At 38.6% G+C, this 15,783-nt stretch overlaps 1 protein-coding gene across 3 annotated transcripts in view; it reads left to right on the top strand.

Moving 5' to 3' along the window:
* The window catches only part of LOC122351370 (diacylglycerol kinase gamma), a 101,757-nt gene that overhangs the window by 77,651 nt on the left and 8,323 nt on the right, over positions 1-15,783 (top strand). For all 3 annotated transcript variants that reach the window (XM_043248406.1, XM_043248407.1, XM_043248405.1), the window contains 4 exons: positions 1,384-1,474; positions 2,665-2,866; positions 14,358-14,478; positions 15,282-15,342. In XM_043248406.1, coding sequence (XP_043104341.1) covers positions 1,384-1,474; positions 2,665-2,866; positions 14,358-14,478; positions 15,282-15,342 — 475 coding nt within the window. The remainder of the gene's footprint in view (positions 1-1,383; positions 1,475-2,664; positions 2,867-14,357; positions 14,479-15,281; positions 15,343-15,783) is intronic.

Raw genomic sequence — 15,783 nt, 5'->3', positions numbered from 1 at the left:
TATATATATATATATATATATATATATATATATATATATATATTCTTTAGAATGCATTTGCATAATTTGACCAATTTTTCGCACTGAAAAAAGGTGTTCTAGAAATATTTTTCACTCTATAATTTCTAAAAGATACCTCAGTGGATTATATGCTCTATATAGTTGATTCTGATGCTTGCTCTCTCGATCCCTTGTGGGCCTGGAGAAGCCCCCATTGCATGTTGTCTGTTATGCAAACAATAGTGTTGTCATTATCAGCAGAACACCCCTTCACAGGGCCTTGTCACTGGTTGTCACCATCTGATGAGTGTAAATTGCCCTGTTTCGTAACCAAAGTGAAAATGCAACACATTTACAATAGAGAGAGAATTTATAGGGTTCTGGTGTTATAAAGTCATTTGTTTATTTTTTTCAGCTCTTATGTGCAGTTGAAGCAGAAGGTCTTCATTATAGATAAGTCGCACTCGTGGTATTGGCAGCGTCTGTTGTCCTCAGCTGGCTCGTCTCAGCGTTAATGTCAGATTGCGCTCAGGTTGCGGATGGTGGCTCTGGTTTCTCTGTAGAAGCTGAGGCCAAGTTCACTGTCACTCATGTCCTCTCACACCTGTCTGCCTCGGCTTTCCTTGTAGCGTATCAATATTTCAGAAGGCCAGGGGAAGGGCAGAGTTTGACAAAATGAACTTGCCCAAAGGCTTCCTGGCCAAAAATAGTAATGGGTAATATGCAATATAAACAGTAATATCGTGATATACTTTATATAATTAAACGATAATTAAAAAAAAAAAATTAAATGTTACCGACTCCAAACTTTCGAGTAGTACAGCTTAAACTGATTGTGTGCTTTCCTTGGCTAATTAAAATGTAAATGTTATGCCATAAATCATGCTTTAGCTACTAAACTAAACCAAAACACAATTTTTGTAAATCCATGTTGTGTGTTGTTGCATATGAGATACTTTTGGAAGTTTTTTTGTTTAAAGTCAGATCTGAGAGCAGTTGTCTGTTTAATCCGTTGACAGCCCAAGGCTCTGTTCATCCCATAATATTTATTTTCACGCCAGCATTAGCATTGGCGTGTGTAAACGCAAACTTGTTTGTTGTTCCAATGACAGAGCAGCTGCACACCGAGTCATCATTTTTTTCTCATTATGACTGAGCTTGAGATGTTGCATTTAAAATCCCGTTGAACATTTAGTTTTCATTTGCCAGTTACTCCTCTGAGTTCATTTTAAACGCTAGACACGGTGCTATTTAGGTCAGGACGACAGAATATTAGGCCATTAACGACATAATGTTCACCACTTTTTATTAATTTGTTGTTTAAATTAGATTTTAAATACATATATTAATGTAACCTGTGATGTTTTTGTTTCCTCTCCTCAGGATGAAAAACAAGTTGTGGTACTTTGAATTTGGCACCACAGAGACCATCTCAGCCACTTGTAAAAAGCTGAACGAGTCCATTGAGGTGGAGGTGAGTTCAGGACATTTACCCTCAACAGTGCTCTGTTTCACTTGACAGCATATGTTGTAATTATATACAGCCGCATTCACAGTCTTTTAACTGTGTATATGGTCAGTATGTCCACTGAATACTTCCTTCAACAAACTGTGATTTATTAATGCAGCTGGTTATAGTATCTACAGTAAACCTCAGGCTGCTCTTACGGAGTCAGTGTTGAGGGAACATGTCAGAACGTCTATCTGAAAGCAAACAGTGGCAGACGACCTCTGTTGACAGCGTTCCCAGCGTGTCAAAGTTTCACACTGGCCAGTTTGTGCCTGTGCTTTGACGTACGTAATTAATGCACTCATGTGCCTGATTTAACCCAGCCAGAGACATTTATAAGGACGCAAAGACAAACCGTGTGTGTAAAAATTCGTTTAAATTGTAAACTGCCTATTCAGTCTTTTCTTCTTTTTTTAGCTTGATTTGAGCCAAAATGTTTGACTATTGATTTTTTATTAGTGCTGATGTTACAGTTATTATTGAAGCATAAACCTGAGTACATTTTTCTGTACTCGAGTAGATAAAAGCTGTACTTACATAAAAAAAGTTTGAAAAAATTACCGACATGGCTGCTTCGCAAACTAACTTTAAGGGGGTTATGTTTCACAGCGTTTATGAAATTAGAAGAGCTATGAAAACATCGGCAGCTGAGGTATTCGCTTTAGGAAAAAGAAAGTTTCTTTCTCCCACTCTTGTGTGGGATCTCACACGGATCGAGGCGTCTCATTATGTCGTAAACGTGTCAGCGTTTGTCTTTTGAAGTTTGTGTACTTTTCCACTGTACTTACGCCCTTGGTTTTGATTCAGGGTGGTCTGTGACATCATATAATACTGTACAGCATTTCTATTTTTGGATCGCCCGCAGGCATTTTTAGACTAGTTTCACGTCTCTCGTCTCTGGAATGCGATTGCTATTGATGCGCCACTCTTAATAGTTAAGTACATGATTGCAGTTTATAATGCTTCACTGCTTTTTTTAATACAGTATACATTAACATTCATGATTGAATCAATTACATTTTTTGTAAAGATATTAATACTTTTATTCAGCAAGGATGCATTAAATTGATCAAAACCGACGTTTATAAAGTTAGAATAAAGTCAAATATGGTGATATTGTATTGCATTGTTTTTTTTTTCTCTATCTGTCCCAGTGTGATGGCATCATTTTGGATCTCAGCAGCACGTCTCTGGAGGGTATCGCTGTGCTCAATATTCCCAGCATGCACGGGGGCTCGAACCTGTGGGGCGAGACCAAGAAAAGACGGAATTACAATCGCATGAGTAAGAAAGTGCCAGAGAGAATGACTGGCACTACTGTCACCGACGCCAAGGAGCTCAAGTTTTGTGTGCAAGGTGAGTCAGACTTTAGGACATAATCGACTGAATTAGATCTGGGCTGCTCCTGAAATGTTCTTACAACCTACAAGTTTCTAAATATAGGAGAGAGGAAACCAAAGCGCGCACATCAACTGCAAAAGAAATTGCAGAGAAATGATCCTTTTGCATTCAGTTGTTGCTACTGGCTGTTTCATTGTAGTGCGTTTAAGCTCTGATGACGAAATTGACTGAAACCTCTGATTTCCAGCCACTTCTAATAAATTTAAAATTACTGGCCATCTTTGGTAGATCAGCGCACCATGTGGAGCCGTTTCGCATGCAGCTCTGACTCACAGCTGCTGTAGAGGAGCCGAAAGCTTTTAACCATCGCTAATGAGCAGGAGTCTCTCCGGCTGCTCGTTACACTGATGTTCAGTCTCACTGTGTTTTGGGACTTCCTGCGTTCGTTTCCCAGAGTGTGAAGCGCTATTAGCAGTGCTAATCGTCATTTAGGGATAGCGCTATCTGTGTCAGCGCCTCGCTGAGAGTGGAGTACCAGCTTTTCCAGATCCCACACTAGAGGTTGGTGTCACCATCCTACCGAATGTCCTTCAGGGAGCGTAAGTCAGCACGAACGCCCTTGTGACGCCAGCCTCCGGGGCCCCGGCGTCACCATCAGCTGTCTCAGTCAGTGATCAGAGCTCGGATGTGACTGTACCTCCCAAGGTCAGAGCAGCAGCAGCTGTTTCAGGTGGCAGTGAATCCGCCTCCAGCTCCAGGCCTGTGTTTTGTCCAAAAGAAATGAAAATGAATGAAATTCGTGGGCTGGGTGATATAAATTGGTCGATATACAGTATTTATGCGTATTTTATCGGTAAAGTCGTTTCTGTGATTAGCAGTAAATCTCCATCGCCATTTTCAAATGGAGCACTAGTTAACACACAGATCACTGCTGTAGATCACTGACAAGCTACCCTCAATGAATCAGCCGTTAAACCGAACGTGATATTGCATAGCCTGTCAGTGATCTACTGCTCTGTGTATTAACTGGAGCTCCATTTGAAAACAGGTGATGGAGATTTACCGCTAATCAAGGAAACAGATGCCCATAATATATACGATCAATATATATATATATATTTTAATAAACGTCTTGTACTAAGAACATCTTTCTTTTTTTATATTGATTATCCTTGATTTGAGCTGTATTGAGGACAATGGTTCTGTAAAATGCAGTGTCATAGTGTAGTGAAGTTTAAAAAAGTTTTAATTCTTTAAAAGATTCTGTAATCATTTTTTAAGTGCTGTCCTCACACGAAGACTTACTAAGATCAAGCATTTGATTTGATCAAAAATAAAGTAAAAACAGTCATATTGTGAAATATTATTACAGTTTAAAAATGTTTTTTTTTGTAGAAAATAACTACTAAAAAAAAAAATAAACAAAACAGTAGGGCCGTGAAAATATAGCGCAGTAGGGTAACCTTTCAGCTTTTCCATGCTAAATTCTGGATTCCCAAATGTAATAATCATGATTTTGTAGGACGAAAATATTTTTCTTTTTTGTAATCTGAATCTTGCATGTAATGTGTATATCAATGTTTCTTTAGTAATAATTGAAACCTCATAATTGCTCTTAGTTCAAATTGCCACTATTATCTCTGAACTGTGACTTGAAATCTCAAAGTGACATCTTTACTTTTTTAAACTTTTTCGTTTTTAGCACAATTGCCTTTTTTTTTAACTATGAAGCAGAAACCTTATGTAGGTGAAAACAGTTCTTGACATTATTTGCAGTAGTTCTTCTCTACCTATATAATATACATTCTATGATCAGCTTCATTCAGAGGGACAGGAGTGTGTGTGCAAAAGTATGCATGCTTAGAAAAACCGATATTTTCAAAATGTGGCCTCGCAGTGCTTTCATAAATGGCCTCTTCTTTCAAGTCAATATGAGCATTGTGTGGGCAGCGAGACCCTTGAGATGTGTTTGTTTTATTTGTTTTTCTTTTAGCTGACGTCAGTAAATGACAGCTGTGACCTACGAGAGCGGCTTCTAGAATTTGAAATGCCCTCTGATGTATGTGCGCACCTCTGTTTTCCTTGACGACCTGTGTCTTTATCACTCTTTGATCCGTTTCGGTTCTCTTCACATTTACAACTCTCCCGTCCCTCTCTCTCTGTGCTCTTCTGTGCTCCACTGACTGAACTCACATGAATCCTGTTACCATGGAGACCCCCGGGCCCTCCTGAACTGAGGAACAGCGTAGGGATGGAAAGAGAATGAGCGTTTGGGAGGGAGGGAGAGAGAGTGGGCTGCTGTGAGCAGTGTGACTCATATCAGTAATCTTTAACTGGCCTTCAGGCACAAATACTCAACCAGCACTGCATACAGTAGAGGTCTGTAGGCACATCCTATCTAAAGTAACTTTGATCGCTCTGTTAGTTAGCTAGTTAGTTCGTTTTCAGCCATTTTTCTTTTTCCGTTCCGTTCGGCTCCAGGGCTTTTCAAAGTTCACCAGAGATGCCAACCTTCGCCCGTGTGTTTAGATAGCACAGGTTCCACTCTGTGAAAGTGGCTTGCTGTTTACAGCTGTAAGAGCGTGACCTCATTTCCACCTCTCTATGGAGTGTATTTTGAGGTTTATATGAATAGAGAATTCCTCTCACTCACTCCACGCAACAATTTCCACATGACTCAGGTCCTAATGGATGTCTGCATGTGACTGTTGCATTAGTAGGGGTGTTATTAGACTTCTGGCGCAGAATCTTTTCTGGGTAGTCCTGAAGACCTCTACGTTTATTTTTGGCCATAATAAACAAGCATTTCCCAAATTTGGGTGGGTATTAATAGTAGCTCAGCAAGACTGCATTTATTCAATTAATATACAATAACAAAGGTAATATTGTGAAATCGTAATACATTGTAAAACGGCTGCAAAGGGAAAGCAGACTTTTTATCAGTCTTTACTACAGTTGCGTAATACGCTGAAGAAACATTGCTTATTAATATTATTGATATTATTGCTATAATATAGTGTTACCAAAATTATTTCTTATGTGGATTTTGTAACTCATTTCAATTTTAATTTAATGTGTCCATGCTGAAAAAAAGTATATAAAATCTTACTGAACCCAGTCTTTTGAATGTATTTCTAGTGCATTTTGTGTGGTGGTTACAAAGCATGCTTAAGTGAAGAGTTGTAGTTTAAACATTCTGTGTGCGTTGAGATTCATATAATGATAATTAGTTAAACATAACCTGAAATGACTATGTGAAAATATGCAAAAGTCGTCATGGCCAAATTTGTCATGGATGGAATGTTAAGGATTTTTTTTTGTTGTTTTTCCATGTTTATGTATTTTATGAATAGCTGACATAATGAACCCGTATTTGTGGACTATACAGCATCTCCACATATCTTATCTCACATCGGCTGTTCCCTTTTCCTCTCTTTATTTCAGGGTCACAGAGGGACATTTTGTCCTTTCACCTGCTTCCCACACCCTTGAACTCTCCTCTTTCTTTCTCTTTATGGCTCGTACACAAGTCGCTCCACCCTTCCCACAGCGATCTTGCCACACACTGCCTCGTGCTGATGGCTATTTCAGGGCTCTGGGGCCATTCATTGTTACATCCCACAAACAACAACACACACATGCACAAAAAACACACACTCGGATCCTCGTAAACACAGAGCGAATGATTTGTGTTGTATTTCCTCACTCCGGTCGCACACGACAGGAATAGAAGTGAAACTCTCCACCCTAAAAGCATTGTGGGAACACGGTGACTCAGTGGACGAAAGGGACGCTTTCCACTGTGGCTCGATCTGTGCCAAAAAAGCCAATCGACAGCTTTGCTCTCGCTTTAGCAAGAGTGATGGACATTTGAAGAGTGGCTCTCACCCATCAGGGGTTCAAAATCATTGAAGATGTTTCTGGCCCGAGGGGCCCTTTCCCATGATCTGCGTCATGAGAGCTGTGATTGTTGGCCTGCTTTGTGAGAGGAGCTTTGTTTGTGAATGGCATGGGAACAGAGGTTGAGAGACTGGCGAGCTCTTTTGCATGCAGAACGCTAGTAAACGGACTGCATGCAGGCAGAGCGCATCCGTACAGTGAGAGTGTGATAATGAGGAGAGCATGAGCAGTGTGGCAGACTATCGACTGGGTTCTCGTTGAACAACACCCGCCCCGGTATGTGAGTCATGACAAGTTATGAAATGCCAAACAATGTAAAAATTAACACCTATCGTTCATTTGAGCTCGTCGTAGCGCTTCTAAAATGTCTGCCGCCGCGTGAGGCTGTTTTAAGACATGTCACAATACTGACATAATGAGAACGCCTCAAATGAATAGAAGCATGGGAATCAAGTCTGTCATGAGGAGTATGTTGTGTAAGTAGAGCAGGGCTGAAACTATAGCTAGTGTGGAGAGCATGCTCCAGAAAAAATGAGCAGAGAAAATCTACAGAAAGTTCATAAGAATGTTCCTTAGTGCAGTTGTTGAAAAATTCTGAAGACATTCCCCAAAAACTTTTTTTTTCTTGAAACTGCCATTCAAAACTTTTTATGTTTAAAATTGATATAATAAGCAAGCACACGATGAATCCATTTTCCAAAATATGTTTTTAGCTTATCGTGAATCACTATGGTGCGCCTGTAAGTTTTTAAAGTCTGACAATTTTAGACTGGTTCTAGTAGGAATCACTACGGCCCGGAGCAGTGTTTATTAACCGCTAAAGCACAAAAAGTTACAGACTGCAGTTTCAATTATAAAATATCAGGCTTGTCTGATTGTGTATTTCTCATAAGGTTGTATTGTGTTCAATAAATCCAAAGATTTGCACTGGTAAATCTTAATAATATATCTACCCATCTATTAACACACATAGTGTGTGTTATCTTAACTTCATTTTTTGTTATTTTTAGAACATAGTTTTTCAAGAATTTGAAGCAACGTTTTTAAAAGGGATAGTTTACACAAAGAAAATTTAATTCTGCTATTTACTAAACTTTTTTATCCGTACAATAGAACTCGCATGATGAGTCTTACATTTTAGAACAACTTGAGGACAGGTAAATGATGATATTTTGGGCAAACTATGCATTTTATTGAGCATTTTTGGGATTTTATTAAAGGGGGATAGTTCACCAAAAAAGTGGAAATTCTGTCATTACTCACCCTCATGTTGTTCTAAACACGTAAGACCTCTATTTATCTTCAGAACACAAATGAAGATATTTTTTGATGGAATTCCAGGAGCTCTTTGTGACCATCCTATAGACAGCAATACAATTACCACAATCAACGAACAGAAACAAAGTAAGGAAATCAGTAAAATAATACATGTGACATCAGGGGTTCTACATTAATTTAAAAAATTATAAGAACACTTTTTGTATTTAAAGAAAATAAAAATAAAGACTTTATTCAACATTTCATCTCCTCCTTGTCACCCTAGCACCATTTTGGAGAGTATCCACTGAAACGTCAACATTTCATGCTGCTACTCGGTGGGCGGGGCTAAACAGGCAGCGATGTAGAGGCAGGCGTTGATGGTCTTCTGCAGAGGAGGCGTTTAGCCACATTCCACAGCCTGGCCTTAATATAATATGTTTTTACAGTACATGCTCTTAAATGTCAAAAGATAGATGGAATTTTGATTTCTCAGTTCATGACTGTTTTAAATAAGATGTAAATGGCCAAACTTTGTAAACATTTATAGGAATAAAATTTACATGAGCACTGTCAGAGTTCATAAGAGAATTTGAGAATTACGTATGATAAAGAAGAGCATATAAAAAGCATTGTAATTAAGTATGCAGTTGGAAATCTCACTGACAACGTTTCATAGGGACAAGATCATAAAAGATTGCACAGAAGAAAGTCTCACTGTTTAAGTATGCCAGTAAAGAGTCCATAAGAACACCTTGATACAAAAGAGTTCAGAAGCAGCGTTTTTCAGTGTAGTTTGCAAGATAAGTGCACTGAAATTCCGAGTGTAGGAATGGTCATACTGAGTGAGCGTGAGATGTAACACGGGCCGATACTGGGTGGATTGTGCTCTGTAAACACTGAGAGGTGGCTCTCATACTCTGTCCATGTGCCAAGAGACCGTCCACCCACGCACCTCTACCACAGCTTCTGCAACCTCTCCAGCTCCTTCTGACCATCTGCCTTCACTTCTACCAGCCCAAGACACCGAAGGGACACCACAGAAACCACCAGAAACACAATAAATGAATGTCCTCTCCTCACCCGTGTGGAATCCAACAGACCACTCGCATAAGAAAAGTTCAGAAATAGAGAGTTTCCTGTGTTCTGACAGCTCCTTTATAAACCCGTTTCATGGCTCTTTCTGCTTTTTTACTAATGGTATAGGCATTACAAAGCAGCTTTACAGGGTGTCGGGTCTCTTCTCCGGTCTGCGAGTGCAAGGTGACCGCAGACAAAGAAGAATGGTTGTCAACGTGTGCATAAAACTATACAATGCACATTCAAGCGTCTGAACAGTGCGAGTTTCACATGCAGGTTCACTTTTTGTTGCTTTTTTTAATATGCGAGTGACGTTGAAACTGTCAGTGTTGAAGAGCATGCTGACCTCAGTAGTGCTCACTGACTGACTTTGTTAACTGAGAAAGGGCTTGCAGTGAACTGCTAAAGTTTGTCATTTTCTACGATAAACACAGTCGGTGCGGATCATGCAATTTGTTTAGATCGCTGTCGTTTGTTCTATACCTTCAACAAGACCCTGCTTAGCTGGGACTCAATATCCTCCACACAATGCATTCTGACACGGTTACATAAGAAGGCGTTTGTGAGCTATTCTTAGCGCTGCCTTACTGTGATGCGCTGCCTGGAATAAGAAAGCCCAGACCTGACAGAGCGGGAAACATTCGTGTCGTGAGGAAAATAAGGCTCCCGTCAATTTTTTCCCCTCCCTCTCTTTATTATTATTTTATTTGCTGCTTTTGGGGTAATGAACAAGAGGCTGTGTGTTTGATAATAATACGTTTGCGCCATGAAACAAAAGACAAGGCTGACAGTAAATACACAGTTGAATATAGCATACAGCGTATGTGAATATATTATTACTTGTCTTTTTACAGTGATTTACAGAATTTTCATAATAGCTGGTTGACTATATTTTGTTTGCAAAAAATACTTAAATCTTAGCTATTAAAGCACTCATATGAAACACTACACAACGGCACTCGTGCAGCAGATTAAGTTAGAATTTGGCTTGTAAATTGACAGATCAGTGAGAGATCATCCTTTAAAAAATGATATACACTGCAATAAAAAGTTTGGGTTCAGTAATATTTTTGATGTTTTTTAATGGAGTCTCTGACGCTCATCAAGGCTGTATTTATTTGATTAAAAGAACAAGAAAAAACAGTAATATTGTGAATTTATATATATATATATATATACAGGAATAAATTATATTTTAAGGTTTAAATAGAAAACATTCCATGTAGATCATTCAGAGGTAGTTTTGGGTGTTAGAGAGCGATTTGTCACCCGCGTCACTTCATAGTGTCAGTGCTGAAGTCCTAATCTGCCCTCTTTACCTCCCTCTTTTCTTCTTACAGCTCTCAATCCCATTATACTTTCTGGGAAAACTCCTGAGATGTATAGAGCTCAGGAAGCATCAAGATCTTTGACATGCTTGTCAAATACTAGCATTGTGGAAGTGAATAAAAGATACCAGGCACCGATTTCTCTGTTGGGGCTCTTCATAGCCCTCCAAGCGAAGCATACGGTTTGTTCACCTCTCAGCAAACCTCTCCTGTCTGACCTTTCAGAGTAGGAGAGTCTCGATATCCCCCGGCAAAGCTGCACAGTCAGGCAGGTTCAGACCTCTCCACTTCTCATCAATCAATAAACACTTTATAAACACTGGCAGGCAGCTTTTTCTTTTCAGCCAGGTCATGACTCAACAAAAGAGATTCACAGGTCATGCCACATGCTGAAATCTATCACACAGCGGTATCAAGAGCCTCGAGAAAGAAAAAAAAGCCTGCTACAACTTTAATTCGCTAATCTCACTTTGAACATTCTCCAAACCAAGTAACTCTTCGACTACATGTCAGCTAACTCACATTAGAGGCTGTTAGGTTTAGGGTTAGTCAATGAAGAAAATTTGGAGAATATGTCATTTTCTACGAAAATGTTGAGAATATGCAATCGTTATCACTTTGTCTTTCGCAGGCCTCTGCTTAATGAAATGAACTGAAGCTCCTCACAGATGTCCTTGTTGAGCTGGTAGGCGTTCCTGGAGTGTGCTAGCACAGTTTAGAAGTTGGCCACGTTCACAGAGGACAAGTTTTGTGATATGTGCCGTGAAATTTGCGCTGTGAAATATTTAAACTTGACAGTGACTCACTGACATATTCCCTGTGTAAATGCAATATTCACAGCTGCTGAATTCATTATCTTAACCTACAGAATCAGTAACACTGAAATTCATTTTCTTGTTTTTTCCTTTTCTTTGTGTAGTTTCTATGGTTCTGATTGAATTCAAGAGATGTGTCCTTTATAATAAATGCTTTAAATGTCTAGATTAAATCTGTGGTTTGCTGTTAAAAGGTTTTCAACACTTTACAATATGGTTTTATTTGTTAACATTTAATTTTTGTTGATGTGAATTCTAATATTTGAAGGTTCTGAGCAAAAAAGAACCAACAATGTAGTTTTTTTTCAATAAATTACACTACAATTACCGGTTCTTACTATTAACTAGTTTCTTATTAGTATGCCTATTTTTATTAACACCTTGGCATTTATATGTGCTTATAAAGCACATTTTCATCATAACCATATTCTACATTCCTACCTAAACTTAACAACTACCTTACTAACTAATAATAAGCAGCCCAATAGACATTTGAGGCAAAGGTCATAGTTATTGGTTTGGTAATAGCAAGCTTTAAAATTATTTTTTTCTTCTTTGTTAATTAATACTAGTCAATGCATCAACTATTGGACGCTTATTGTAAATTGTGTTGCCCAGGTTTTTTTTTTCTTTCTGGAAAATAATAATAATAACAGTACCAAAATAGCTTACAATTCATTAAAAGTTCAATACGTCAATGCATTAAATATCATGAATTGAAAACAGCATTTTAAGCGGATGATCTTAAAATTAGACAAAAAATGCAGTAAAATCTATTGTCCTTTTTTCATTTATGATACCCAAAGCATTAACTAATGTTTACATGTCGAACTGTCTTGTTATTTTTACCAAAATATTTTAGTATGATATCCATATTCGTTGTCTTTGTTGTTCAAAGTCAAGCTCTGTCCGTTTTGGCTGTCATTTCTGTCAGGTCAGCATCGTGTGTGACGTTATGGACTCGGACTTGCATCATCCCCCTTGCGCAAGCCTCTATCTCATAAGACTAGAATAAGCCAGCCGGCAATTTCCTGCTGGGTTGCAAAAGTGCGTCTGTGTTCTGTCAGGTTACATTGTGGAAATTATTAAACAGTGTTTACCCTGTTTTAAACAACATACATTCTCCTCTAAACAAACCATTGCTGCCTGTCTGGATTCTAGGCAGCTGATGGAAGTAAACATAAGCTGTTTGCAGATGTGCCTTTAAGTACATGTCACACATCAGAGACCTTTTTGTTAATGATAGACTGGATGAGCTTTGAATTTTATTGGCGGAACCTGCATGAGTAAATTTGAAACATTTCTTTGATGGATTCGCTCTGTACGTTTGGCTGTTTGAACGTTGCGCATCCATCCACCGAACAGCTAGTTAAATCTTCACTGATGGGTGATTAATGTAGATCAACTTTTAGGATGGATTGGGTCTGAGGATGTAGTACATGGCTCTTTGGATTGCAGTGTAGTAGAATGGGTGCCTTATTTTCAGCTTTAGTGAACTCTGATTTTAATTGATTCTTTTTTGCAAATGAAGATGGACACAGGACCAAGTTGTCAGCGTTTTCAGCACTATGGTAACACGCTGGTAGCTGGTAGAACTCGAAATACTTCTTCCAGGAACCTTGCAAGAATCATCAAATAAACAACTTTTAGTATTTTTGCAAACTGAGTTATAGCCAAAATGAATTGAATGAACATGTAAATGTGGTTATTCAACCGAAACCGTGCTTTGAAATAAAGATCAATTTAACCTAAATAGTCATTTTAAAAATTGTAAAAAAAAATTATAAAAGCACAAGATAATTTGCTAGAGATAAAAATTAAAACTGAAAATATATTTAAAAATTATATTGGTATATAAATTATACTAAAATAGCACTGGATCTGTGTGTTCTATTATCAGCTCTAGATACTTCATTCACACTCTTGAGATGAAGTTTCATGCAATACCCACTTCTTCATGTACTGATTTGATTGGATTGGCTCTTGAATAATGATTCCCAGAAGGAGGCTTTTTTTTAATAATGCTTTTATAAATTACTCATTCAGTGGGCCTGACTCTACTACTCTGCAACAGAAAAATAATCAGTTGCCGTGTGTGTGTGTGTGTGTGTGTGTGTGTGTGTGTGTGTGTGTGAATAGGACACTAGCTGCCATGACCCTGTTGTGTGAGATGAGAGAAAGTTAATGAGTGAGTAAAGGGATAACAATGTTCCACAAGCATTTACTAAAGCTTAGCCTGCTAGTAGGCTTAACCACTGACCTCAATGCCTTTTTCCCTGTAGGTCTATGCTCATTTTCTTTCATACTTCCAGCTGAATTTCATTTTACTTTGTGGTTTTTAAAATGCTATTTAGATTCACAAGATTTTACTGTTGTTTCTTTGCCATAATACAAAAGATCTCTTTTATCACAGTTGTTCATTCTAGACAGCAACGAGGCAGAATTGAGAATACATTGAAGCTTTTCCCATACATCTTATGGTTATCATCTCGTTTAGTACCCAGCATTCTCAGCATGTTCTTCTTTTTTTAAAAGAGTTAGTTAAACAAAAATGGAAAGTCTGTTTACTCCCCCTCATGTTTCAAGCCTGTATAACCTTTTGATCTTTGAGACACAAATTAAGACATTTTTAATGAAACCTTAGAGATTTTTGTCTCTACTGAATGTCAAATCACATTTTGTCATGAACATATTTAGTTTATTAACATATAAACACTGATCAGTGCAGATCATTTGAGCACATCAAATATGATTAATGAAGTGTCAAACATGCTTGCTTGATGTGAAAGACGTATAGTGGAGCTTCCATTGACTGTATTTGATGTGTGCTGTGTATGTGTTAATCATTGTAGTCAATGATGGCAGATATTTAATTTTTGGGTGAACTTTAAATTTAATGTTACCACAAATTGCGCTCTCATGAATATGCAATGAAACGATTTTATTATGAATTTATTATGAGGTTCTTGCAAGACCAAATTATGTGTGCCATGACATTCAAGTTTATTAATCATCATTTCTTCTCCATTTAGTTTTTTAAAGAATTTTAGGGAAAAGCATCTGAGGAAAAAGTTGATGCCTAAATAAAACATTAATCTGTTTGTGTTTTCTTCTCTGGCAAAACAGATCTAAGTGATCAGCTTCTGGAGGTGGTGGGTCTGGAGGGAGCCATCGAGATGGGTCAGATCTACACAGGTCTCAAGAGCGCTGGGCGGCGCTTGGCACAGTGTTCCAGTGTCACCATCAGGTCAGCAGTTCATGCCTGTCCACGTACAAATTGACCAAAAGTTGGAGTATTTGTCCTGCTCGTAGGCAAACATTTGTGTCCATGGCTCTGAAACATCTCTCTTCCCCCTCCCCCCCAGCAGGACGTCCGTTCTCGGCCAAAGCAGCTAATAAATCAGACCTTTGACCTGCTGTCACTCGCTTTGCCAACAGCTCTAACATTCTGGACCCACTCGTACTGTTGAATAATGATGTTTGTAGCATGTCTAAACACACACTGCTCAGTCCTGACGTATGCTAATGAACCAGTGGAGACTCTTCCCTTCTGAGGTGCTAGATCACAAGTTTGTGTTGCCCTGGCCTGGCCTGTTTCGCTCCATTAAACATTCATAATAACCCTAACAGATAGTTCTGAATTGCAGTGAGGTGGTTATTCACAATTTTTATTGCCATTTCCTCACCTGTACACTGGATCGTTCTACCCACAACCTTATACTTTCTATAATAGGCATTAATAGCGCATTCATCGCTGTCGTTCTCCCATGCTGTGTTGCTTTAACTTGTAGTGGCCCTGCTGAAAAGACTAAACTAACTTTTTGTAACTGTGTGTATGTGGGAATGGAGGTGCTGAACTGTGTGAGTGTGTTAGTTTAGAGAGTAAGGGGCCCGGCTGGGAACGGGGCTGTGGGAACAAAGAGTGCAGTGTTCAGAGCCGTCTAGGAAAAGTGTTGTATAGGAGCCTCGTGCCCGCGATCTGCCTGGTCAGTGACCTTATCCGTAACAGCTCTTTTTTTTTTTCCTCTGTCCTTGTCTCTCTGTCCATAGGACGTCCCGTCTGCTGCCCATGCAGATTGATGGAGAACCGTGGATGCAGCCTCCATGCACGGTCAGCTCATTTGATTTTGCTTTCATTTACAATAATAAAAATATAATAATTCATTATCTGTAAACACAGACTCTTTCATGCAGAGGAGAGAGTCAAAAAACAAGTGATTTCTTTAAAAAAATTAAGAGGCAATTGTTTTTCCTGTGCTGTAAAAAATGGTAGGCCTTATGGTTTCTAAAGTTTTAAATACATGGATATTTTTGTGAAATGCATCAGTTCACTTCAGGAGGCCTTTGTTAACCCTCTGGAGCCGTATGGAGTATGATGGATGGATTCGCTTTATTGGTCTTTAAAATCTCAACAAAATTTTCTGCTATTATAAAACTGAAAAACTAGGTCTTCTTTAATTCAACTCCCATTGTGCTTCTCTGCAAGAAAAAAAATCATATAAATCTAGGATGCGGTGAGGGTGAATAACTCATAGGGTAATTTTTGAATGCA

Source organism: Puntigrus tetrazona, chromosome 9 (genome assembly GCF_018831695.1).
Source record: "Puntigrus tetrazona isolate hp1 chromosome 9, ASM1883169v1, whole genome shotgun sequence".
NCBI classification, from domain to species: Eukaryota; Metazoa; Chordata; class Actinopteri; order Cypriniformes; family Cyprinidae; genus Puntigrus; species Puntigrus tetrazona.
The sequence above is the reverse complement of the archived record's forward strand: the minus strand, read 5'-3'. Positions and strand labels throughout refer to the sequence as shown.